The following is a 26,821-nucleotide window of genomic DNA, read 5'->3' on the forward strand; positions in this document are numbered from 1 at the left end:
GAACATCACACAAGAGAGGAAATTTGGCCACCTCATGCTTCAACTTTCAGGAGATAAGCACACAATTGGGCCACCAATTTCAGTTGGCTGCCGCTTCATCTTGCACATATCCCAATCAATAATTAAAAGAAAATATTATGACCGAGGAAAGCAGTAAACAGCTGTTGGCCAGCGCTGAAACCCGATGCCACCTCATGCCTAATGCTAAATAATCTCTTACCACCTCCTGCCTCCTGCTTTGAAACTCTCAAGAAGAAAAGAGAGAGTTTCTATCGCCCTATATACCTATTCACGGTTGAATTTTCCACTGTAAAACATTGTCACCTTAGGCTTTAATGACCAAAGTCCAGATCTTTCATGCGGCAACCTGGTTGCCCCTTGATCCCAGCTTCTCAATTAATTTATAAAGAACAAAAAAATCCAATTAATCTTGAGTCATGATTATACCATTCCACTAAATCTTAACCAATAACACTTTGAAGAGATTATTATCAAAAGAATCAAATTCAACAAGGTTATTTTCAAATGTCTTTACCATACAATCAATTTCAGTGAGAAATATTTTCAAAATCACTCAAAGCTTTCAAGGATGATACATGTGGACTCCCATGTCAGAACTGGGATCAAACTCACTTTATTTCATTTTATTAAATTTTGTTAGCTAAACTAGCGGAGAGAAATCATACATTCCTAGCATAAGGTCCTTCTAACAAGTTATGACACTTAATAATGTCTTACCATAATAATTAACAAGTGACTTGAGAAAGAGAGATCTTACACTTTCAGTCTTAAACATGCGCTTTTGTTCCATAATTTTCCCCTTACTTTCAAATTCATCAGCAGATTTAGGCTGCTTAAGAAATATCAAATCATTAGAATACTTACTATTAGATTCTTCAGAGGTCAAGGCTTGAGATGATTGAAACCACACATGAAAATCAGACTTCCAAGCACATTCCAGCAAAGAGATCAATAAAACAGTGACACGGAAAAACAACTGTACAATAAACGATAGCAAAACATCACTGGAGACCTCTGAGCTGCTTACTGTCTCGACATGTTGCACAAAGAGCTTTATAGCCTTCAATTCCTCTACTGCAAATTGCTAAATACTTTAGATAGAGGTTGACTGACGCAAGTTTACAAGTTTGTATATTATCTTATCCTAAACAGGAAAGTGGCCAAAAGCTAAATATATCTCATAACATGCAATCTATATTTGAAGCATATAGGTTAAGGTCAGCCTGCTAGTAATCACCATAGCAGTTTAGGCACAAAGCTCCCTAAGGACATTCCATGGTATGATGCATAATCAAACTAATTGGAAACAATCTTTATCAATTCATACTCAAATTGAAATTTACAGAGAGAGAGAGAGAGAGAGAGAGAGAGAGAGAGAGACAACCCAATGTCACAATTGAAGTTCTCTTCTTATACTATACATGCAGGCACTAGTTAAAGTACATATGTTGTCTGCATGGATGCATATATGGGTCCATATGTAGAGAGAGAGAGAGAGAGGTTGAATGCACCTTTCGCAGGAGAATCAGAAATCAAAAGCTTCTGAAAGTCTAGAAGGGGCCGCTTCAAAGGCCTCTCATTGATTTTGAGCCCTAGAAGGAGCAAGCTTTGCAATCAAACACTCAGAAACAGAGTTCGGAGATGAAAAAGAAACAATGAGGCATACAAAAAGGCGAAGTGAAGATTTAAACAACTCACAGAAGGCTTCAAGGGGAGACTGATGAGTTTTGCGTTTAACCCTAACAATCACAGGCGTTTTGTTCTTTGATGGAACTGAAGAGCTCGAGGCTGTGTCAGCCATTGGTGGTACAGAATAAATTAGGGTTAGGGTTTAAAGTTAGTTCATTTCAGAGGAAACACTCTGCCTATAAGAGAGAGAAGGTAAGTTTAATTGCAAATGGGAGAGAAGGCTGCTCACTGCTCCGACTACTCGTACTTAGTTTCCATTTTTAGCCTGCAAAAGCTAAGAAACAGTGGTGTAAGCAAACAATAAATGCAATAAAATAATCTCTCCCTTTGGAGTAACCATTTAAAGATCAAACAAGGTGCATTCTAGTCAAAATTTCACATGGTTCAACTACAAGAAAAGTCTAAAACTTGAATAGTGATCCATCTAGCCAGGTTGCATTCAATTTCCATGGTGTAGAGTTTTACAGATGCTGCTCCACAAAAACAACTATAAAGATTGAAGCAAGAATATTATTTGCCAGCCAATTAGCCAGCTGCTGGTGTAGGCTAAATTACCAAAAAAGTTGAGGCTTTTTCTCATAACTGTAAATACCAAGTCAATTTGTTGATGCTCTAAGTATTACTCATATCTAAGGGAATAAAAGCTTGCTTCCAAAATTCAGCACAAAAATTTATAGCGTGATTAACAAATAATACATGAATGGTTAACAGAATAGCCTACTTTGCAACTCATTCATGTTGCTTGTATATGCATCCATAGCCATCAGGAAAAAGAAAACTACCAGTAATGATTCCCCATCCTCCTTTTCCGCAAGAATTTAAGAAGGAAAACACATTCAAACACAGAAGAAAGTTTTACATTGAAATAATTTAAAAAAAAAAAGTTTGTGAAAGAGGTTCAACCATTATTTAGTGGACCATTTTCATCATATCTAAATCCTACACTACTAAGAAGTTAGCAATATTTACAGCACTAACCTTCTGTAGAATTTTTTAGCAGAATGGAAAATGAAAAGAAAATAAATAACTTGTATGCATGCATTTTAAGATTCACTAAAGAATGACTATTTCCTGTCCTGCCACAAATCCTACTTCTAAATATAGTATAAATCTTAATCCTACACTACTAAAAGTATAATTAGCAATCATGTAGCCCAGTGATCTACACCAAGGAGATATCATCATCCCATTATCATGCCCCACGCACAGAGAAGATTATGCCTGTAAATTAACTCAACCACATCTTATCTGATATGTATGATACAAATCAAATGTGTAAGAACAATGGATCGATGTTGTTCAAAAATAGAACCATCTCCATGTCACCCAAGTTCTCATCCAGCTGATTGCACTCGGTGCAGATGCTAATAATTTCAAAAGACTGCATACAGAATAACTGATCACATAGCATCATTTTTCTTGCAACAACAATATAAATATGATGTTATATCACATTTCTAAACCATGCTGCCTTGATATACGGTACAGCAAAGCATCAACAACTGCAGTACGAAAATCCTACATGACTAGAGATTTTCAAGATGTATATCAATGAACAACTAGAATAAAGGATCAAAGGTTGCATGTTGAAAATGGTGGTCTGTAAGGAGGCATTTAGCAAATTCATGAAGCATAAGACAGAGTCAAACAAGTTGCACTGTGATAAGTATGTTAGAGTCCCCAGGAGGCTAGTCAATAAGGTCACCAACAAGAAATAACCACAAAGTTATCCAGATACAATAAAATGACTACCCCCTCATTGCTTGGCCCATTATGGTGCATAAATACACTAAACAAAGTAATCACAATATTAGGAAAACAAAACTCAGGAACTACATAATCATCTCCATCGTTCTGAGATACCACAGAACATTGATCATAGCTGTCCAAGGGGCAAAGCACATAGAGGCACAAAGGCTGTTTGATGCCAAGGTGCAAAGGTCAGGTGCATGGCTCAGAATGTGAGACACACATCTATCAAATATGTATAATACCACCTTTTAAAAAAAAAAATTGTAACTGTGAAAGGACAAATAAGAGTAATTGAAACAAATGATAATTGGAACGTTACAATACTGAATTGATAAAAATTGGAATAAAAAGTGGGGAAATGCAGTGAATATACATAGGCTACCCACAAAGTTCAAATAGCAAGCATGTCGTGGATAATCTTTGACAACTATGACACTTACAGCACCTAAAGGTTCACATAGGGGCAGATCATCTTTGGCAATCAAACAACATAGTTGCCAAGAACAGTTGCTCCACCCATATACAAAGATTTAGCTTTGCAACCTCGATTGATCGGAGGTCAAATACTAATGGAGTTTATAATCTTCATGGGCAAACAATAGGATGCTAGTCATCCCCCACAGTACACATGAAATTGCCAATCTACCATCCCAAACCCGTGTAGACATGAAAGTACTTGAGAACCCTTTAAACTATCAATGACATAATGTTACCCTAAACAAATGGCCAATCTCTCTATTTGTTCTGATTAGCAATTGCTCCAATATTAGACCATATATACTAGGATAATGATTTACAGAACGAAATTGGGGGTCTGAATCAGCCGGAGGAGGGGTGAAATGTCCATTTCACCCCTCCTTGCTTTTATGAATAAACCCACGTTTCAAATCCAAATTAGATATGGTTAGGAGTCTGATCATTCACAAGTCCTAATTTTCCACTTTATTCTCCCACAATTTCTAAGCAGCCAAGCCCCAAACGTGCTTCCACACAGAATGCTTGAGCAGCAAGCGAAAACCCAGACAAAATGAAGCCACTTCTGAAAATTTTAACACATCAACGTTGAAACTTCTCCTAAGCCGAAGTAAGAATTTAAACTCTACCACATTTCGGAGCCATAATGTATACAGAGTTTCAAGCTACAATATAGATTCCTATTTTTCAGACAACAATCAATGGCAAGAACCAAAATTAACAGGAAGGTGAAGCTCTTTACCTTCTTTCTGGCCCTTCTCGTTCGGATTCTTTATGTATTTTACGTAGTCTGATTAGGCGGAATGTCTCCACTAAGTATCACCGCTATCTATCTCTACGAGAGAATTCGCAAACTGCGTGAGTGAGTGAGAGAGAGAGAGATGGCAGGGCTGTGTGAACTGGAAGGAGATGCTCTGGACCAACCCTCAAGCCCTCCAAAATTTTTTGGCCAAATTCATATTTTTATTCTCATAAATGTTATTCAGTAAAAATAAATAATAATAATGTGATAATTTATATAAAAATATTTACTTGAAAAAGATAGAAGGGCACTTAATAAATTTTATTTTTTATATTTTTAAATAAATATATAATGTCAAATAAATATTTTCACTTACATCACCATTGTTTATGTCTATTAGAGATGAATAATATTATTTGTAATTTTACGTATCTATTTAATTTTTGTATTTTGACATTTTTTTATATAGCAACTCAAATTTTTGTTATTTTGATTACACCTCTAAATCTGTATTTTCAAGTTTATTTAATCATTTACTTTTACGTATAAAAAAGAATAAAATAAAATGACAAAATATATATCATACTCTGTTTTACATCAACGTATAAGGGTTAAATTGACTCGAAAATACAAATTCATAAATATAATCAAAATATTAAAAATTCGGGTTGACACGAAAAAAAATCAAAGTATATGAATTAAATTAACTTGAAAATGTAAGTTCGGAGATGTAATCGAAGCAACGAAAAATTCAAGTGATTACATAAAAAAATATAAAAAAGTACAAGAATAAAAATATATGTTTCATCGCGGCATGAGTGATGCTTTCACATAGAAAAGTTTTGGCTTAAATTATCTCATAAGAGATCCTCCCATGTTCTCTCGAGCTTTATCACATTGGGATGTTTGTTATCATTCTCCCATAATTATAAGTTATCTCTAGTTTATTTACTTTTTGCCTCGCATGAGGCTGCTAATTAAAGTATTGTTTCATTTTCTAGTGTGAATATTGAGTTGTATCTTTGTTTTTTTAGGGATGTATGCCCTAGCTTTTTTCTTGTAGATGTTAATATACTTTTTTCTTGTTAATATATTTTTGTTTACAAGGAAAAATATAGGTTTGACCAAAGAATTTTTCTTATTTGTTGAGATTAGAATATATAAATGGTACACTCTTTTAAAGGCAAATTGATCTATTGCCCACGTTGGTCAATAGATCAATTTGTTGATTGGTAGACATGGGCAAATGGGGCGTAGGCAGTGGCGAAGCCACGTTTTGGCTAACTAGGGATGGGGTCTTGGCCTCAGCTGACTTTTTATTTTTTTTAATTTTTTATATATATTACTATAAATAATTATAATTTTTATAATTTGACCAAAACTAAAATTATAATTTGACTCGGACCCCGAGAGGGGACCCAATCACCTTGCCCTTTTGCAACTTCGTGTTGAGCAACATATCATGTCTATGTTTTGAAAATAGACACAAACACATTTTTAAACATATTTATTATTTTGATACTTGCTCTTTTAATAGTGTATTAAATTTAATCGTGAAAACTTATTATGGGAGACAAAAATCATATTCTTATAAAAAAAATCAATGCTTGATGTGCAGGATGTCCATTTTTGACAAAACAATGATAATATCAAGTCATAAATTTAATCCCAGGGTAGATAAAAGTTCTATTTTTATAAATATCTAATGCTTGATACATTGAATATACATCTTTAACAAAATAATAAACCATTCTCTTAATATCGAATATTAAATTTGATCGTCAAAACCCATTAGGAGAGAGAAAACCCCTATATAAACGAGTGCGATTTTGTTCACCCTCTTTAACGGGGTGATGGTCACCCTCACTGTTTTTGTGAGGGTGAAAAGTAACGGAACGGCAATTAAGGTGACAATCACCCCCATTAAAGGAGGTGAACAAAATCGCTCTCTATACAAACCTAACACTTGATGTGATGTTTGTGAAGATGCTAAATTAATAATTTAATAAACAATAATCTTAAATTAATCATAGAAAAGAGTTAGAAGATTAGGATGGGCTTATCGGCCCACTTACCAACCGTAATATTTATTTATTTATTTATTTATTTATTTTATTTTTTTTGGGGGGGGAGGGGGCCTAAATAGCTACATCAATGAGCTTACCACCACAAATAAGGACCAGATTCTGATAGGCTCCTCAAATTTATATATATATATATTAAAATTTTCAAAAAAAGGTAAATTATCAAAATACATATATTTAAAGATGCACAAATACTTAATTCGATTATCGAACTGACCAAAATTTATTAATCGATTGAATTAAATTGATGAGTAAAATTAAATCGAATTGACTAATTAACACAAAAAAATGAATTTACCGATAACTCAAAAAATTAAATTCAAACTGTATAAATCTAACTGAATCGAACTAATTAAATCGAAGTAACCGACATAAAGCATACAAAATTAAAGAAAATGATTTCGTTTATAAATATCAAAATAATATTATTTTAAAGTTTGGGCTGTTCGATTAATTCGGTTATTCCAATCAAAAAATCGAACTGAAATCGAAAATCGAAGTTTTGAGAAAAATTAACCAAATCGAACTTATGCAAGAAAAAAATTAAATCGAACCTACAAGTTCGGTTGATTTGATTTGATTAGTTAAGATAAACTGAACTTTTGTTCTCCCCTATATTTTCCAAGAGACAATCAATTTACCAAGCTTAAAAATCATTAATTGTCAATTTTGTGTTCAAATTAAATAGAAATAGGATAAAATGATTAATAGGATAAAATATTAATTGGTTTAAATAATATCAAACCATGTTTAGTAAATGAGGTATTGAATGAGTTTACAATTATTTTATATTTGGTATATTAATAAGTGAATAAATTATTTCATATTATTAGTTATAAAATAACTAATTTTGTCCAAAAGCATTTTTAAGGAGTTTTATGGTTCTGTGCCATTAAGGCACTTGATAAGGGTAACAGTTACAATTGTTGTAGCTTGTCCTTCTTTGGAGCGAGTTCGCCTCAAGAAGGCTTTCTCATGGGAGAATGAATATTTTTCGAGAAAAGAAGTTATCTCGAGAAAAGTCCTATTAGAGAATAGCAAGAAGTTTTCCTAGAGAGGCATATGACATGTCACGATCCACTCAATTGAGCTATTCTCCTGGATAAGGACAAGGGATAATCTTTTCTCAAACGATTTTGCCCTACATTGTCTTAGACAACGTAACTTGTTTGAAATAGGCTCTCATTCCTCCAAGAGATCATTCTTTCAAGGGTGGGTGTTTTTACTAAAGCCCTTTTCAAGCTTAACTTCGGGACAACACCATATACGATTGGGATAACACTGCGCATCGCATTTTGCGGACTGGATAGTAATGTGTCCCCTGTGTATGTATGCCATGTGTCCCTATCATGTACTAAAGGGTATAAAGACCCCTCAACCCTTTGTATTTTGGATCTCTTTCTTGAGCTTTCACTTTCTAGCACTTGTATAACTGTGTACAACTTAATTCTCCTAAAGAGGCCTATTTATCCCGGACAATTGATAACTGCATGCTTGCATACATTTTTCTTTGCGTCATAACAACACCATAATATCTTCTAACTTAAGCATTGAAGGGGCAGGGTAGGAGAAATTCTCATGTGCCTTTTAATTGCCTTGCAAATCATCCTTCCTTGACAATTAGCTTTTCCCTATCAATTCTCTCAAACAGCAAATCAAGCCTTTTCCAACACTCTCTCAAATGACCCTATTCTGCACTTGGCTTTGCCAATTTCTTGAGCTTTTTTGGACAAATAAATTTTAATTGTTGTATTCGAACAACAACAATAAATCATTTATTATTGTTTTACTTGTTTTTATTCTTTAACAAAAATAGTTTTCTTTAGTGGTAAACATATATATCTAAAAAGGATATTATAGTCTAAGAATAAGAAGGGTTAAGAAAATTTCAAAATTTGAAATATTTTCAAATATTTATAAATTTTATGTTTTAAGAGCATGAGATAGAAGAGCCCATATTATAATTATATAAAATATATTTTAATTTACATACAATATATTTTTATTAGATAAATATATCTAAATATATTTTGATTAATCATTTCTTATGTTTTGTACCAAACAAAATTATATTGATTTTGGTGACATTATTAATAGAAAATCAAAATGGGTGTCACGTATAAAAACCGAATTCCATACTTGAGTCTTCCAATAGATTAGATAAGACGTTTTAAATGCACAAACATAAAACTATGATTAGACTTTAGAGGGTGTTTGGCTTACCGTTTTGATTGTTTATAAACTTCATTTTCAGCTTATAAGTTACATAATTTATTTCGTTACATGTTTGTTAAAATTTAAGAGTTTTAAACATTGTCAAGCTTATAAATTTTTTTAATTGCATTTGAGATAAGCTACTTTCTCAACTTTTTTAAATAAGCTCTTGAGAATTTATTTAGTTAATCAAGTAAATTTATCCTCAAATAAAATATATATTTTCAACCTCTATCTTTCTCCTTTATCCCTGTGCCTTCTCTGTCGCCGCCTTACCTATATCTTCTCGATCGCCGTCGCTATCTTCATCTCCTCCTTGATAACTGCCATGTCCAACCCCATCCCTATCAGCCGCTACCTCCAGACCCATTCCAATGGCCACCACCACCTCTCCCTATCACCTCTTTCATGTCCTTCGTCGTTGTCCATCTTCATCACCATTGTTGTCGTCCATCTTTTCCTCCGTTCGCTATATATATATATACATATAATATTTTAATATATATTGTATTAATATATTTAATATTTTTATAAATTTAAACATAAAATATTGTATTAATATATTTTTTTAATAACTATATATAATTTATCAACATTCAATGATAAAAATTGTATTAGTTGGACACTAATTTATATTTTTTTATTAAAAAATAATATTTTATAAATTTTATTTATATTATTCAGCAATATGTCCATTTTCATTTTTAGTTGGATTCATATAGTTTATTAGTTTTTTCAAACTAAATATATAACTATATAAATGATAGTTTAAAATATATTTATCCAAATATATTATAAACTTAAATGCTACTCAACTTATAAGTAAAAAGACTTTTAAACACTAAACAATCTCTAAATCAATAGATGTCATAGTGTGAGGCTTGATTTTTCCTTTCTTTTTCTCTATAATCAAGAAAATAGAGTTTCGTATATTTTTCGTCCTTAAAGTTGATTGGAGGTATTTTGAATTTTAAAGGTTTGACAAAAACAAAATGTCAAAAACCCATTTCTTCTGATGGAGATAACTTATATAGAGTAGGAGAAGCAACCAAACTAATCAACTAATTGACTTTCACCATGTATCAAGGTGTAACCATCAGACTCTTAATGGTTGAATATGTTTATTTTTGTCTTTTTATTAAGTTTTGATAGCTTGTCAACTCTTTCAAATTAAACACATAATTATATAAATAACAATTTAAATCATATTTATCCAAACACGTTATAAAATTAAACGCTATCTAAATTTTAAGATTTACATAATTTATAAGTATAAAGACTTATAAACTATAAAAAAATAGCTAAATAATCTCTAAATTAGTATATGTCATAGCACTAGACTTGATTTTGGTCCTTTTTTTTTTTTTTTTTCTCTCTATAGTCGTGAAAACGAAGTTTCGTGTATTTTTCACCCTTAAAAATTGAATGTGGGTAATTGTGAATTTCAAAGGTTTGACAAAACAAAAACCCACTCCTTCAAATGGAGATAACTTATATAGAGTGAGAGAAGCAACCAACCTAATCAACTAATTGCCTTCTCACCATGTATCAATGTGTAACCATCAGACTCCTAGTGGTTGAAATGCGTGGCCCATTGGGGCCAATATGTTAATAAGATTTGGTAAAATTACCATTGTGTGTGAACCGACTAAATGAAATTGATAATTAAAAATAGGAGTTAATTAAATATAATCATTGTCAGGCCGACAAGTACATGGTATCCAAGCGAGAATCGCGAATCGGTGCTGGATTTTATTTATTTATTCTATAGCACACCATTCTCATTTGCAATAATTTATAATAATAATAATAATAATTAATAAGAGTTGGTAAATGGAGACAAGTACTGCTTGAGTCACATGATACATTCTTTAACATAAACATATAAATAAGCATGCTACTACGATGCACAGAAATGTTTTAAAGGTATTAAAACGTTTTCCAAATGTTTTCCAAACCATGTTTAGTAAATGAGGTATTGAATGAGTTTACAATTATTTTATATTTGACATATTAAGAAGTGAATAAATTATTTCATATTATTAGTTGTAAAATAACTAATTTTGTCCAAAAGCATTTTTAAGGGGTTTTATGGTCCCGTGAGCTTAAGGCACTTGATAAGGGTAACAGTTACAATTGTTGTAGCTTTTCCTTCTTTGGAGCGAGTTCTCCTCAAGAAGGCTTTCTTATGGGAGAACGAATATTTTTCTAGAAAATAAGTTATCTCGAGAAGAGTCCTATTAGAGAATAACGGGAAGTTTTTCTAGAAAGGCATATGACATGTCACGATCCACTCAGTTGAGCTATTCTCCTGGATAAGGATAACCTTTTCTCAAACAATCTTGCCTTACATTGTCTTAGACAACATAGCTCGCTTGAAATAGGCTCTCCTTCCTCCAAGAGACCATTTTTTCAAGGGTGGGTGTTTTCACTAAAGCCTTTTTCAAGCTTAACTCCGGGACAATACCATGTACGATTGGGATAACACTGCACATCGCATTTTGCGAACGAGATAGTAACATGTCCCCTGTGTATGCATGCCATGTGTCCCTATCACGTACTAAAGGGTATAAAGACCCCTCGACCCTTTGTATTTTGGATCTCTTTCTTGAGCTTTCACTTTCTAGCACTTGCATAACTGTGTACAATTTAATTCTCCTAAAGAAGCCCATTTATCTCGGACAACTAACAACTGCATGGTTGCATACATTTTTCTTTGCGTCATAACAACACCATAATATCTTCTAACTTAAGCATTGAAGGGCCCAAGGTAGGAGAAATTCTCACTTGCCTTTTAACTACCTTTTGCCTTGCAAATCATCCTTCCTTGATAATTAGCTTCTCCCTATCAATTCTCTCGAACAGCAAATCAAGCCTTTCCCAACACTCCCCCGAATGACCTTGTTCTGCACTTGGCCCTACCAATTTCTTGAGCTTTTTCGGACAAATAAATTTTAATTGTTGTATTCGAACAATAACAATAAATCATTTATTATTGTTTTACTTGTTTTTATTCTTTAACAAAAATAGTTTTCTTTAGTGGTAAAACATATATATCTAAAATGGATATTATAGTCTAAGAATAAGAAGGGTTAAGAAAATTTCAAAATTTGAAATTATTTTCAAATATTTATAAATTTTATGTTTTAAGAGCATAAGCCCATATTATAATTATATAAAAATATATTTTAATTTACATACAATATATTTTTATTAGAAAAATATATTTTTATTAGAAAAATATATATCTAAATATATTTTGATTAATCATTTCTTATATTTTATATCAAACGAAATTATATTAATTTTGGTGATATTATTAATAGAAAATCAAAATGAGTGTCACGTATAAAAACCGAATTCCATACTTGAGTCTTCCAATATATTAGATAAGACGTTTCAAATGCACAAACATAAAACTATGATCAGACTTTAAAGGGTGTTTGGCTTACCGTTTTGATTCTTTATAAACTTTATTTTCACCTTATAAGTTACATAATTTATTTCGTTATATGTTTGTTAAAATTTAAGAGTTTTAAACATGGTCGAGCTTATAAATTTTTTTTAATAGCATTTGAGATAAGCTACTTTATCAATTTTTTCAAATAAGCTCTTGATAACTTATTTAGTTAATCAAGTAAATAACAAATTTACCCTCAAATAAAATATATATTTTCAGCCTCTACCCTTCTCCTTTATCCTTATGCCTTCTCTGTTATTGCCTCACCTATATCTTCTCCATGGTAGCTGTCGTGTCCATCCTCATCCCTATCAGCCGTTATTTCCAGACCCATTCCCATTGGCTATCGCTTCTAGCCTCCACCGTTGCCTCCTTTATCACTGTAAGCACCCCCGCCCGGATATCCCAACTACCCGGCCTATCCTAACGAAAGCGCTTACATAGAGGAAAGAGAATCAGACATAAGACAAAAATACCCTAGCATGTATACATACGAAAAATATAACAGTAGAAGCAAAACAATATACATGCACGCTCACAAGTACCCTGCTGGAATAGTAGTCAAGGAGTATATAAAAATATATAGACACCTGTGCCCACAATAAAAGATACAAGGAATAACCGGGTACAGTAAAAAATGAGAGTCAGAACTCCTAACAAAACATCAGAGAAAACGGGGGCAACTAACTGTACACCCTACCGACACGGCTGGCTGCTAGGTGGCGCGGTCCTCGCCCTCGACTTTTGCTTTACCCTTACTTGGAATGATGGAAAACAAGGTGAGTCGCAAGACTCAGCAAGTTTATATGAAAAGGAAGGCGGTAAATGAAATAGAAGAGGAGATCACCTCAGATATAAACCCACATGTATACACAAGCCATGTGACGCAATAATGCAATAGTACACCATAATAAAACACATACCAGTCCTTGGGGCCCACATAAAACACCTGGCACCTAAGTCCCAAACCAACTTACCGCTGCCTTGAAAGGCAATATAGATCCCCAACAAACCTGTGCGCACTGTCCCAGGGCGGTACTCCCGTCACCCGTATCCCTGCTGGTACTCCCGACAGCCGAGCCATAGGCTCCCTCGAAACGGTACTCCCGTCCGAGAACTAAATACCACTAGTAACCATGCAATGCATATAAAATGCAACGGTGTAATGAGCATCAACGTGATACAAGGCGCCCATACATCCAGGCATCAGGCCACACTCCGCCCATATAGTAAATCACACGCGATGCATATGCCCGTGTTAGATGCAATCTGACCAATCTAGAATGTCCATGATCAAGCATAACCAAGTCATGATAATCCCAACATGCAGCTCGTACCCATGTGCATACCAAACCATGCAACAAGAATAAAACATAACCAGGCATGCTATAATCCCATAACGGCAGAGCTAGTCAGTAGTGCTTGGCACCGGTTAGCGGTCAATAACTAATAGAGACCATTTGACAACCTTAGATAGATTGTACGAGAGTCACACCGTCACTGAGCCATCGATCCTTGCCCCCACTGCACAACCGCTTAGCCTATAAACAACCAAAAAGTCAATAATACTACTCGAACAACTAAGAACCTAGCCCCGGGTGAGTACAACATCATTCTCATAGGCTTGGGGGTGGCACGAACCCCCGTAGGCAACCAACGAATAAAACCCTCAAGACCAGTTTAATAAATTAAATTTTAAAACACACCGTTTTAAATTCCATAATTTATTAACAGCTGAAATCAACGAAGGGAGGTCAAATAAATTGACATCGAATGAATCGACAATGAGGGTATAAAAAACTTACCTTTCCGAAGATAGCCTTAGGCTCGATTTGACCAAACGCGGTCAAAGTTATACAAACTGCAATATTCCAATTATTACCAAAATTAATAAAATTTGACTCTAAATAAAATTTCGACCGCAGAGAATATTAATTACTAGCTTATCTACATATCTGAAATATTAATTTTGGGATTAAACGGAGTTTAATCCGATTTTTGGCTCCAAATTTCTGAAATTCACACGCGAGCACGCTGCTGCTTTTCTGCAATTTTTTTCTTACTGATGCTTGCACAAAACACGCCCAAAATCGGGCTTTAATTGCGGCCAAAAAGGAGCAAGGGAGGGGGTGCCACGTGGCAGCGCGCGGCTAGGTGCTGGAGAGGCCATTGCCTCTATCAAAACGACGTCATTTTGATGTCTAGAGGCTAAATTAAATCAGTCAAAATTCCCCCCCTCGCGCGCCTGCCCGCGGTTTCGATCCCGCGTCCGCAGCCGGGTTGCCCTCGCGCGCGATCGCTCGCACCCGCATGCCTTCTCAACCTATATAGGACCTAGGTTATATTTAAAGTGACTTTTGGCCCTTTCCACAACTTGCGCCAGCCACCCCTGACTTCCATAAATCACACTTTCACCCCCTATTTTAATTACAGTAACGCCCAAAATTTCTGAAAATCCCACAATTAAATTTATTTTAATTTTTCTGTAATTCCAGAAATTCCTAAAATAAATTACTTAATTATCTTAATTTCTTATTTCCTTAAAATCACATAATTTAATTTTATTTAATCACAACAAATTATTTTATTATTTCTTTTAAACCAAACAATCCCAAAATTAATTTAAATCACCATTAATGGGGCGTTACAATCACCATCGCCGTCATCCATCTTCTCCTTCATTCGCTATATATATATATATATAATATTTAATATATATTATATTAATATATTTAATATTTTTATAAATTAAACCTAAATTTAAACATAAAATATTGTATTAATATATTTTTTAATAAATATATATAATTTATCAACATCCAATGATAAAAATTATATTAGTTGGACACTAATTTATATTTTATTTTTATTAAAAATTAATATTTTATAAATTTTATTTATATTATTCAACAATATGTCCATTTTTATTTTTTAGTTAGGTTCATATAGTTTATTAGTTTTTTCAAACTAAAATATAACTATATAAATGATAATTTAAAATACATTTATTCAAATATATTATAAACTTAAATGCTACTCAACTTATAAGTATAAAGGCTTCTAAGCATCAAACAATCTCTAAATCAATAGATGTCATAGCGTGAGGCTTAATTTTTTCTTTTTTTGTTTTCTCTATAGCTGAGAAAATAGAGTTTCGTATATTTTTCGCACTTAAAGTTGATTGGAAGTACTTTTGAATTACAAAGGTTTGACAAAAACGAAAATGTCAAAAACCCATGGAGATAACTTATATAGAGTGGGAGAAGCAATCAAACTAATCAACTAATTGACTTTCACCATGTATCAAGGTGTAATGATCAGACTTTTAATGGTTGAATATGTCTATTTTTGTTTTTTTTGTTAAGTTCTGATAATTTGTCAATTTTTTTAAATTAAATACATAATTATATAAATAATAATTTAAATCATATTTATCCAAATACGTTATAAAATTAAATGCTATCTAAATTTTAAGATTTACATAATTTATAAGTATAAAGACTTATAAACTATATAAAAAAAAAAGATAGCCAAATAGTCTCTAAATTAGTATATGTCATAGCATCGAGGCTTGATTTTCGCCTTTTTTTTTTTTCTCTCTATGGTCAAGAAAGCGGAGTTTCGTATATTTTTTTCCCTTTAAAAGTAATTACATAATGGGTCACGCATTTCAACCACTAAGAGTCTGATGGTTACACATTGATACACGGTGAGAAGGCAATTACTTGATTAAGTTGGTTGCTTCTCTCACTTTATATAAGTTATCTTCATTAGGAAGAGTGGGTTTTTGTTTTTGTCAAACCTTTGAAATGGAGACAAGTATTGCCTGAATCACATGATACATTCTTTAACATAAACATATAAATAAGCATGCTACTACGATGCACAGAAATGTTTTAAAGGTATTAAAACGTTTTCCAAATGTTTTTTGTATTGAAATATTAAAAAAAATATTTTAGAGCTATTTTTATAATTTTAAAAACGTTTCAAGACTATTTTATAATATTAAAAAAATATTATAAACCCGTTTTCGATTTGAAAATGCATTTTAGTCCACGAAGAGATTATATCAAAAAAAATTCTCTATCAACTTAGAAGAGAGAAAAAGATCGATTTACTCGAATTAATCGAATTGAATCGACCAAATTAATTGGTTTGCTTCAGTTTTTTTCTTGCATCAGTTGTTTGGTTAATTTTTCTCAAAAGTTTGATTTTTGATTCGATTTTTTGATTGAAAAAACTGAACTAACTGAACTTTAAAATAATGTTGTTTTGATATTTATAAAATGACATTATTTTCTTCAATTTTGTGTGTTTTCTATTGATTACTTTAGTTTTTTTGTTTTTTTTTTACTTTTTTTCAGTTTAGTTGATTTTATTTAGTTTATACGATTTGAGCTCGATTATCGATTACTTTGGTTTTTCAAGTTACTTGATCAATTTGATTCTATTTTACATATCGGTTCGAACTTTAAAATAATGACCAGTTTGGTTTTTCAATTTTAGTCTACCAAATCATTTGCACACCCCTATGTCAACCCATAATTGGAAGATTTTGTAGGTTTGTCTTTATCTAAATTTAACTTATAAAATTCTTAACACATAATCGTTAAGCTTATAAATCTCTAAAATAATACTGAGTATTCCACCTCGCCAAATTTATTAAAAAGTGTAAGAATCACCACAAAAAACATATCTAAATCTAACTCACGAATACTCGTTACACATTCATTATTCTATCTATTATTAATTTAAACATCAAAGATTATATCAAAAAAATTTAAATTTATTTTTTTTATAAGTGTTTATATTGGAATAGACTCCTATATTTGGCGATCAATCCCATTCATCATGTTTATTCATTACAATAATTATTTAAAATAATTTGTATGCAAAACCTTACGTTTTATTGCATGGATTTTTTCAAAATTTGGTGATAATTTTGAAAAACGTCACTAATTTGAAGGGGTCGGTTGACGTGGCAGTTAATCTCTCCGCCACGTGTAAGGCTCAGGAACGTGGCGCCAGCTATCGTGCTCCAGGCGCGAGATTCCAGTCCGAGATGATGATTAGAACAAGGGACACGTCAGATTGACGGCGTGACACGTGGGCCCGCCCTTCTGTCACTAGAAGTAGAAGCTTGTTTCTCATGTTTTGTTTTGAAACCCAACTAAGCCACGTTGGTTAATCCACTACTGCGTCAGCTCCCAAGCATCCACAACCTCTAGAAGAAACGGAAATATTATTTTAATATTTAATTATGATATTTTTTTTATAATGTAGAAATTGATTAATTGTATTTATTTATTTTTGTCACATCTATAATTTTGTCCCTAGTAGAAATAATAAAATAATTTAATTATTATATAAAAAATTAAAGTATATGAATTAAATTATTTTAAAAATTAAGTTTAATAATAAAAAATTAAAATAAATATATAAAAAATTGTAAAAATATAAGAATAAAAATATGAATTTGATATATTTTTTTTATTGGCCGCGAGTTGAGCTTCCATGAATCTAGCGCGTGGTTTGTACGCGCGCTTACGAAGACGGTGACATCTTTGGTTCGTCTCCCTGTCCTCGGCGCGGTCTATAAAAGGAGGCGACGGCTCTCGAAAGGCCTTCCAAGACGCTCTCGCACGCAATTCTTGGAGACGCTTGAAACGATTCACCATGTCGCCGGCTAACTTCTCCAACAGCACGATTGGAATTCCGCCGTTTCCGGCGGACTCCGGCCGAGGCTCCGGCGGATTGCCTGAACCTGATGCCAGAATTGTCACCTCCTGCGGGACGAGCATGCCGGCGCACCGCAGTGTCCTGGTATCCTGTCTGATCCATTCTCTGATATTTTGCTTCACATTCCATCGCAATCGAGTTGCTTTGTTGTTTTTTCTGCTCTGTGTTCGTTTCTCTGGTTTCTGAATCTTTGTTTTCTTTCGGAATCAAATGACATATCTTTCTATGAATTTGATTCTTGAGGCAGTTTAATCTCGAGTTCAAGTTTCGGTTCCTCATTTATGAGCTGCTTTTGTGTTTTATAGGCGATGAAAATCTCTAGTTTTAATACAGGTCAACTCAACTATCGGCGACACCTGCCATTTGTTGAGGCATATGAATAGAAACGCCTGACATTTTCACTGTTTCTGATTGTGAAAATCGCAGGCCTCAGCGTCGCCTGTATTGGAAAGCATCATAGATCGGCCTCGTAAATACTGGAACTCTGAAATGGCCATTCCGATACTGGGCGTTCCTTCCGAATCAGTAGCCGTGTTCATTCGATTTCTCTACAACTCCAAGTTAGTTATTTCTCCGACGCCAATATGATTTCTAATTTGTTACTATGACAACAGTATTCTTTTTCCGCTCCTTCCTTTTCTTCATTAATTTTTCTGGAAGTCGGATTTGTGATGGATTTATTAATTTATGTTCTCGATCTCGGACTTGAGGAGGGCTAACAAAATTTAGGAGGTCGAAATTGATATCCTATGACAAAATAATAAACGAAAAGCAGAGATGTGTTAGAAAATTATGTTTGTGTCAATTTTTTATCAAAGAAAAAAGCATATAAACGTCCTTTCGCTTTCACTTTGGTTTTCCCTGAGAATCCAATATTCAAACCTAACAATCTCCCTTGAAACTTAGCTGGAATATACAATTAAATTCATTTTTCCTCTCATTATGTTTCTCCCTAGCAATCCTATTTTCATACCCGACCTACTCCTCTGAAACTTGGAAACTCTGGAAGCCAATGTCTAAGAGAAAAAGAATGGATTTCCATTCACTTGACTGTAATTGATGTGACAATTAAGTCCATTTCGATGTTTCACGTGATATTCCTTATTTGAAATGTCAGTAATTTTATTTAACGAAACAGTAAGAGCAATAGATTATTCTCCCTGACGAATCAAAGCCATAGTTACATGTGGCACAACCAACTTCCCTTAAATATTTAAGTTTTTATTTGCTTTCCATTACGCTGGTCGGCGTAGTATTTGTGCCAATCCACGCCTAGAAACGAATACTTTGGAAATCGTCTCTTTCCACCAAGTTAAAAAAAAAAAAAAAAAAAACTAAGGAAATCTATCTTCCCAATATTGTGTAGGAGTGGATATGAATTTGGTTGGTTCTTGCTAGTGCACGTCAGATGACGTCAATGCCCATGGTACAGGTGTAGCGAGGATGAGCTGGACCAGTACGGGATTCATCTGTTGGCTCTGTCTCACGTGTTCTTGGTGCCCAAGCTGAAGCAGAGATGTTCTAAAGCTTTGGCTGAACGGTACTTGAAGATTGACAACGTGGTCGACGTTCTTCAACTGGCCAGGCTGTGCGACGCTTCTGATCTTTACCTCAAATGCTTGAAAATGGTTTACCATAACTTCAAGTACGTGGAGAAGACCGAGGGATGGAAGTTCCTCCAGGATCATGACCCCTGGCTTGAGCTGCAGATCCTCCAATTCATTGATGAAACTGAATTGGTACTTGTCAAAACTCAATTTCAACCATAAATTTAAAAAGAGTGTAAATAAAGTTATATTTAATAAAAAAACTGAACTTTTATGAATGATTTGGTTGTTAAATATCTACTACTGTGTTTGAAACAGCGAAAAAAGAGGACAAGGAGGCGGAGAGAGGAGCAGAGCTTGTATTTACAGCTAAGCGAAGCGATGGAGTGTTTGGAGCACATATGCACAGAAGGGTGCACGAGCGTGGGGCCGTGTGATATCGAGCCGACAAAGAATCGGGGCCCGTGTAGTAAGTTTGCCACGTGTCGGGCTCTCCAGATTCTGATCCAACATTTCGCTACGTGCAAGCAGAGGGTGCACGGCCAGTGTTCTCGATGCAGGCGCATGTGGCAACTTCTCAAGCTCCACTCCTCCATTTGCGCCCAACCCGATCTCTGTCGAGTCCCTCTTTGCAGGTACATATCATGAGATACACTGATTTTGGCAACAAATTGTGATTCTCTTGCATTATATATATATATATATATTTATATATGCTTTAAATTGATTCTCTCTACAACTAGTTTAACCGAATGGTGTAATCACGTTCTTACCAAAAGAATAGAGCTATAGGTGTTCATATGTCTCCCAAAACAGAAAGCTGTTTATCTTCTTAGGTTTAAAAGAAATCTTATTTGTCATTTTTTTTAAGGGAGAGCCCGGATTTGTAATTTCAGATTATAAAAGAGCAGAGCATATTACTAAACATTGATACCAAAATTACCCTATCTCATTATAAGTAGAATCCATTTTTGAAAAATCGCTAGTGTGTCGTTCAATCCATTTAATACTAACCGTCATAACTTTCAAGGAGTATTTGAAACTTTTGTACCAGTAGATCGTATGTTTGATTTCTTATTTTGCGCAGTGTGACAAAATCTCTACTTGCGATTTATCCCTTTTGCTGAAATTGAAAGAATGAGCAGTGGAAATCGCAAAAGAACAGTAATCCAAAAAGTATTTAAAACTTAATTCTACTTCTCACAACCATCTTGTCATATAAGGTAATGCTCTTTTTTAATGGTGGAGATGCTAGAAAGCAAAAACGAGCTGTGACAGTAAGTAAGTATTGACGGCGTTGAAAACTTTTAGAAATGCGGATCAATTAGCTCGGCCTTCGTTGGCTGAATACGTAATTTTTGGCATTTCATGTAGTAGTTTAAATTTTCCTTCCGGCATATGTTAGATCTTAGTCAACTAAATTAGCTGAAAGAGTATTGGCATCCCTGGCCGCGATCACATTTTGTTGGAAAGCTCATGAGTCATGAGAGCACATCTTCATTCCAGATCTTTTTGGGAAAAAAACAACCCTCCTAGCTGGAATTGTAGGGTGAGAGCTCGTTCATTGATTTGATTATTCAGTCCTCAAGACCCGTCGGCCAGTCTCGAATTGTAGAAGCATATAAGTGATAAGACACTCCACCCGATAGAATGATAAAATATCTTAGTTCAAATTAATTCTACTTCTACTTCTCCACACTGTAGAATTGATGCCAAAATATCTTCCCGTGCATTAATAAGATTGCATTAGAGTGACAGTTATGGTAGTGGGGAGAAGTACCCAGCTAATACCAAGGCCCACGCAGTTGAGGCCCTTGGTTAAACGTGTGACATTCTTTTTTCCACGCGATGGTCTTTATTACATTGCAATCTCCACTTGGTATTGGTCCTGCCTTACAGGGAAAGTGTCTAGTAGATTTTGGGCACTTTCCCATTTATATCTACGCATGAAAATCATGAAAGCTACTTGAGGTCCTTTTTGTTGCGATAAGGTTATTGGTTCATGGACTTGGACTTCGATATGTGGTCCAAATCTCACGTCATGAGCAAAAGCAAGCGAATATCATTTTCTTTGGTTCAAATATCATTTTTGTTTCCCTTCAATATTTGAATCCTTGAAAACTCAAATCTGGTTGGACGGCAACCATTTAGAAGTGAATAAAAGAATATGATTTATTGATAGGTATTTATTTGATAAAAAAACTCTGAATATGATTTCTGTAATTCAAGATTATACCATTCTCAGAAAACCTTATCTAGTGAATTCTGAACTTTTTAATTTCGACCATTCCTTTTGGTCCTTCGAATATGATAGGTGTCTGAATGATTTGGCATAAATATCTGTGGGAAGAAAACAGTGGTACCTTATGATGATTCATTCGATTAGTTGCACATGCACAAATCCCTTGTCCTCTTGTGATGTAGTTGCCCAACTTTTCAATGCTAGATCTTTTCATGCTGCATATAAACTTTTTCATGCTGGGTATAAACTTTTTCTTGCTAGATCTTTCTCATGCTGGATATTTTCAAGATAATACTGGCTGAGAATGCAGCTAGTCAAGATTTGAAGTGTTTCATAATGCTGAATTAGCGCAGCCATTATTGTTCAGATGTGCAAGTATATACATAAATAATTATGTGTGTGAGTTCACCTTCGACTAGGTGTGATTTCTACTGTCTCTTGGCCAACCATCAATAGTATTAAGCTGTTTTTAGAGAAATATTATTATTTAATAATATTAAGCTATTCGGAGTCCTGTATATACATAAATTTTGAAAGATTAACATTCTTTTTTTTAATAATGTATAAATAATAATAATAATAATAATAATTAATGATGTGTGTTATGTATATGCAGGCAATTCAAATTGAAAGCAAGAGAAGACAAGAAGGGAGATGAAGGGAAGTGGAAGGTTCTAGCAAGGAAGGTGGTATCAGCGAAAGCCATATCCTCCTTGTCTCTCCCAAAGCGGAAGCGAGATGAGGAAGCTCTGGACGCCCCATAACAAACCACCACCACCACCAAATTGGCGGCTGCTTCAAACTATGAAACCATTTTGGCCCATGTTCAATGTAAGTTGAGGGAGTATATATATGTAGGCTCTTCTGTTTCTTGGCTTTAATTGCTTAAGACGTTGGCTTGGCTTGGTTTGGCTTGGCTTGTTGGTAGGAAAGAATCCTAGGGTTTTGCAGATTTAATTCAAAGAAGAAGAATGTAATAGCTGCTAGCTGTTTATAAGTTTATTCTTAAAAGAAGGAAGTTCTAAATGTAATATATAAACGACGTTTGTTTGTATATTTGTATATATCCTCTTTAATTTGTCAGTATGTTATTGTTACTGTGTATTTTTTATGATAAATCTATTTGTATAGCATTCTATTTTCAGTGCACATTTTAAAGATATGGTTACAAATGAAACCAAAAAAAAAAAAAAAAGCACTAGAAATGATATTAAAAAAGTTTGGGCCAAATACTTTTCTTTATTTTTATCTATATTTTTGATATACCTTAGGCTAATAGCACAACAATCTGTGGGAAGGATCCAAAGATTTATTAGGCTGACTCCAAGGGGAGCTATTCTACTCTCCAAAGATGAAAATAGGGAGCCAAATCCAGAAATTTAACTCCAATGAAGTTTGTCATAGCCAATTTTTCTCCTAAAAAATTTGGTAAAATTAAAAACCATCATCACATGTGGCAATCGAAATTGTCGAAGTCATCCTTGCCATCTCTCCTCCTCCCTTCCCACCCATAATGACCATCAACGTTGAAGAGATTGACCAAATGTGATGACGAGCAGCAACGGTTGGAGAAGAGATGTTGAAGTGGAGGCAACAAGAAGATCTAGAGAAGATGGCCAAAGAGGACAAGTTGCAGGTGCATGCGTAAGACTAAATTGAGACTCCAACTATTAGATTTGGCGGCGGGAATGAGCAGAACTAGCAACGACGACGGTGTCTTCTTCGACGAGGAGTAGATTGAGCACTGGACATTAGTTTGTGATTTTGGGATATTTTGTATTTATTTTTATATTGGATCAGTAATGTTGTGTATTTGATCAGTAATGTTGTGTATTTGATTATTGATTTTGTATATATGTGTGTTTGATTATTTTATGTATTTGATTATTAATTTTGTATATGCACGTATTTGATTATGTCGACGTTTGATTTCGGCCGACCGTGATTCGTTTTGGGCCGCGGTGAGTCAATCCAAAAAAAAATACCGAGAAGGAAGGAAGAAAACCCCCCCCTCCCCCCAAAGTTCCAAGCGTGTACACCAGAATCTTTTACGTGGTTCGGCCAGAACGATGCCTAGTCCACGGCCGCCATCTCATTATTCTCCCAGAGTGGCGGTATCTGATTATTCTTTTCTGTCCCCTCTCTTTGCTCCTCATGGCCCTCTTTATTTCCATTTTTCTTGAGGGACTTTTACAATCTAGATAATATATAAAAATACAGTGTTTGTATAATGGGGGACAAATAGTTCTTACCGCCTTCGCAAGACCGGGAGTGGGATCCTCATTACGAGGGGCATGGGCTGTTACAGATAAAGTGATCGGACCCTACCTCTGACTTCTCAGCAGCTTTGCCGCTCATGCGAGCTGGAGGTTTTAGGCGAGCGACCTGGATGGCCCAGCGATCTGGAGGATATTTCAGGAGCTCGTTAGTCGATTGCTCCGAGCTCGTTGGGGGATTACCGGGAGCTCGCCATACGCTCGCTTTACGAGTTCCGGGTCTTTGATGGAGGCTGGACCTTCCTTGACGAGGTCGTCCGGGCCTTCTTGGCCTTGGGTGATTGGGCCGGTCTATCGGACCGAGTCTGGCCCATGCGGGGTGATGCGGGAAATACATATAACAGATTATTTTTGTGTATTTGATTATCGATTATGTGTAAGGTAAAATAAAAATAATTAAAGTTTATTAATAAATAAATAAAATAAGAAATCAAATAAAGAGGAAAATAAATGGTGTGGTTGGAACAGATATAATCTTTAAAATAAAATTAAAGTAGAGAGTGAATTATTTATAATGTAATAAAAAATAAAATGAAGAGGACGATTAGCTTTATAACTAAGATAAGAAACACCAAAAAGCAATTCAAAAGTAGTCACTAAGGCCATCTCCAACTCACCTCTTTATCTCATTTCCTATTATATTATAAATAAATCACTCTATATTTTTAACTTGACTCGATAGCTGTGTGTGCTCTAACCCACACTCTCTATTCTCCTCTTTATATCACTCCCTATTTCATTTATTTATTTTTATAAACTTCAATTTTATTTATAATTTTAACACATACACAAAATCAATAATTAAATACACAAATTAATAACTAAATATATAAAATAATCATATATACACATAAATAAAATTAATAATTAAATATACAAAATAATCAAATATACACATATACAAAATCAATAATTAAATACACAAATCAATAAAAAAATACACAAATCGATCAATTCCACATAAATTCTCCAAACAATTTCCCAAAAAATTGAATAAACCGATCCGGCTTGCACATATATAAATATACACATCAATTTGATCCTCGTTCAATATACACATACATAAATCGATCAGGTCCTTGTTCAACTCGAAGAAGATGACTTGTTCCTCGTCGCTGACACCAAATCCAGCCATCGTTTTGCTCGTTGTTGCTACTTGCCACTATCTCCAGCAGTTGCTACTGCTCCTCGCCACCATCGTTGCTGCTCCTCACTATTGTTGTCGTTGTTGCTCTTTGCCATTGCTGTTAGTGGCGGTTGTTGCTCTTGCTCGTTGCTAGCGTTTTCTTCAAATTTTAAGGCCAACAAGAAAGAGTCATTGAAGAAATAGAATTGAGGAGTAAATTTTCACTCTCAACTATAAGGAGCCATTTGAAATTCCATAAAAATTTGAAGAGAAAATTATTAAATAGGAAGACCCCCTTGAAAATGATTTTAGCTTAGGGAGGATTTGGCCCCCGCATTGAAGATGGCGTAATCTGGGCAACCCCCAATCTTCCACTCCCTAAAGATAAGGCAAAGGGACAGATAAGGCAAAGGGACAGGTGGCTAACTCTCAAAAAAACCCCTCCTCTTGAGAAATTACATGTAAACTACTAAAGAACTTCTCTTAATCTCATAGGGGAAAGAAGGAAAAAAATGAGAGGATTTTTTTCCACCCTTTTCCTAAAAAAGAAAATAATTATTCTCTTAAAAAGGATAATTTCTTAAGAACACGATATTGATTTTACAATATCTTATTTTGCTAATTTGATTATTATAAGAGTTTTTTTGAATCATCTTAAGAAATTGGTGAGAGGATATTTTACTAAGAGCAAAATTACTATATTACCCTCAGAGACTACTAGCTTGGTGCCGCCACGTGCCTGTCTCAAGAAACGTCATGTGTCATCTAAATCTTCATCCCATATTTGATTTTGAACGAGGTTGACTCGGTCAACCGAGATTCTCTCAAACGTCTTTTTTAGAGATTATCCTATCTCTTCAGATTATGTTTTACGCCATTTTTAAATAGAGGTCAACTTCTACAGGTATGGATCATCTGACTACGGTGTGACTTTTCATTTCATATATTATTTTTAACTGATTTAAGCGTCGGAATCCTCTTGGGGGATTAAAGGCCCCGCCCTTATAGGTACTTACTTCGAAGCAAACCTCGATGATCGATTTAGTATCATCAGAAATAATCTAATCGATACTTTTTAGTATCGAACTCATTCATGAATTGGATCGACATTTATGTTCAATACATCTCTCAAAATCATCACAAATTAACTAAAAAAATAATTAAATATAATATAATTTATAAAAATTCATCTATTTTATCATTTTTTTTTACGTGGCTTCTGTGTCTTTCATTTTTTTTAATTAAAAATGCGTTTTTGATATTTTTAAAATATTATAAAATAATACTAAAATATTTTTAAAATTATAAAACTAACCTAACTATATATGTATTTTTTAACGTTTTAAAAATACCGAAAGGCGACGCAAGAGGCCTTTCGTATCTCATTTTCATGCATCTGCTCGGCTTTACCGGCAAGGTTCACATTGAACAATCCACCCGCCCATGTCATATATA

The 26,821-nt window shown here is 34.1% G+C and overlaps 2 protein-coding genes across 6 annotated transcripts in view; one reads left to right on the plus strand and one right to left on the minus strand.

Moving 5' to 3' along the window:
- LOC127791146 (RNA-directed DNA methylation 4-like) overlaps positions 1–4,855 on the minus strand; it is a 56,675-nt gene extending 51,820 nt beyond the window's left edge. The window contains exon 1 of the mRNA XM_052320955.1: positions 4,679–4,855. The gene's annotated coding sequence lies outside the window, so the exon portion shown is untranslated. The remainder of the gene's footprint in view (positions 1–4,678) is intronic.
- The window catches only part of LOC127791143 (BTB/POZ and TAZ domain-containing protein 1-like), a 53,371-nt gene extending 29,857 nt beyond the window's left edge, over positions 1–23,514 (plus strand). The window contains exons 1-6 of one of the 5 annotated variants that reach the window (XR_008020876.1): positions 18,072–18,259; positions 18,602–18,735; positions 19,608–19,914; positions 20,041–20,357; positions 22,581–22,795; positions 23,236–23,514. Coding sequence is in view for 4 of the 5 variants with exons in the window: in XM_052320942.1 (XP_052176902.1) it covers positions 18,113–18,259; positions 18,602–18,735; positions 19,608–19,914; positions 20,041–20,357; positions 22,581–22,728 (1,053 nt within the window). In the remaining variant the exon portion in view is untranslated. Of the gene's footprint in view, positions 1–18,071; positions 18,260–18,508; positions 18,736–19,607; positions 19,915–20,040; positions 20,358–22,580; positions 23,051–23,235 lie in introns of those variants that run through there. The other 4 variants (XM_052320942.1, XM_052320948.1, XM_052320943.1 and 1 more) reach the window with 4 other exon arrangements.
- The last annotated feature ends 3,307 nt before the right edge of the window (positions 23,515–26,821 follow it).

Source organism: Diospyros lotus, chromosome 14 (genome assembly GCF_014633365.1).
Source record: "Diospyros lotus cultivar Yz01 chromosome 14, ASM1463336v1, whole genome shotgun sequence".
In the NCBI taxonomy this organism is placed as follows: Eukaryota; Viridiplantae; Streptophyta; class Magnoliopsida; order Ericales; family Ebenaceae; genus Diospyros; species Diospyros lotus.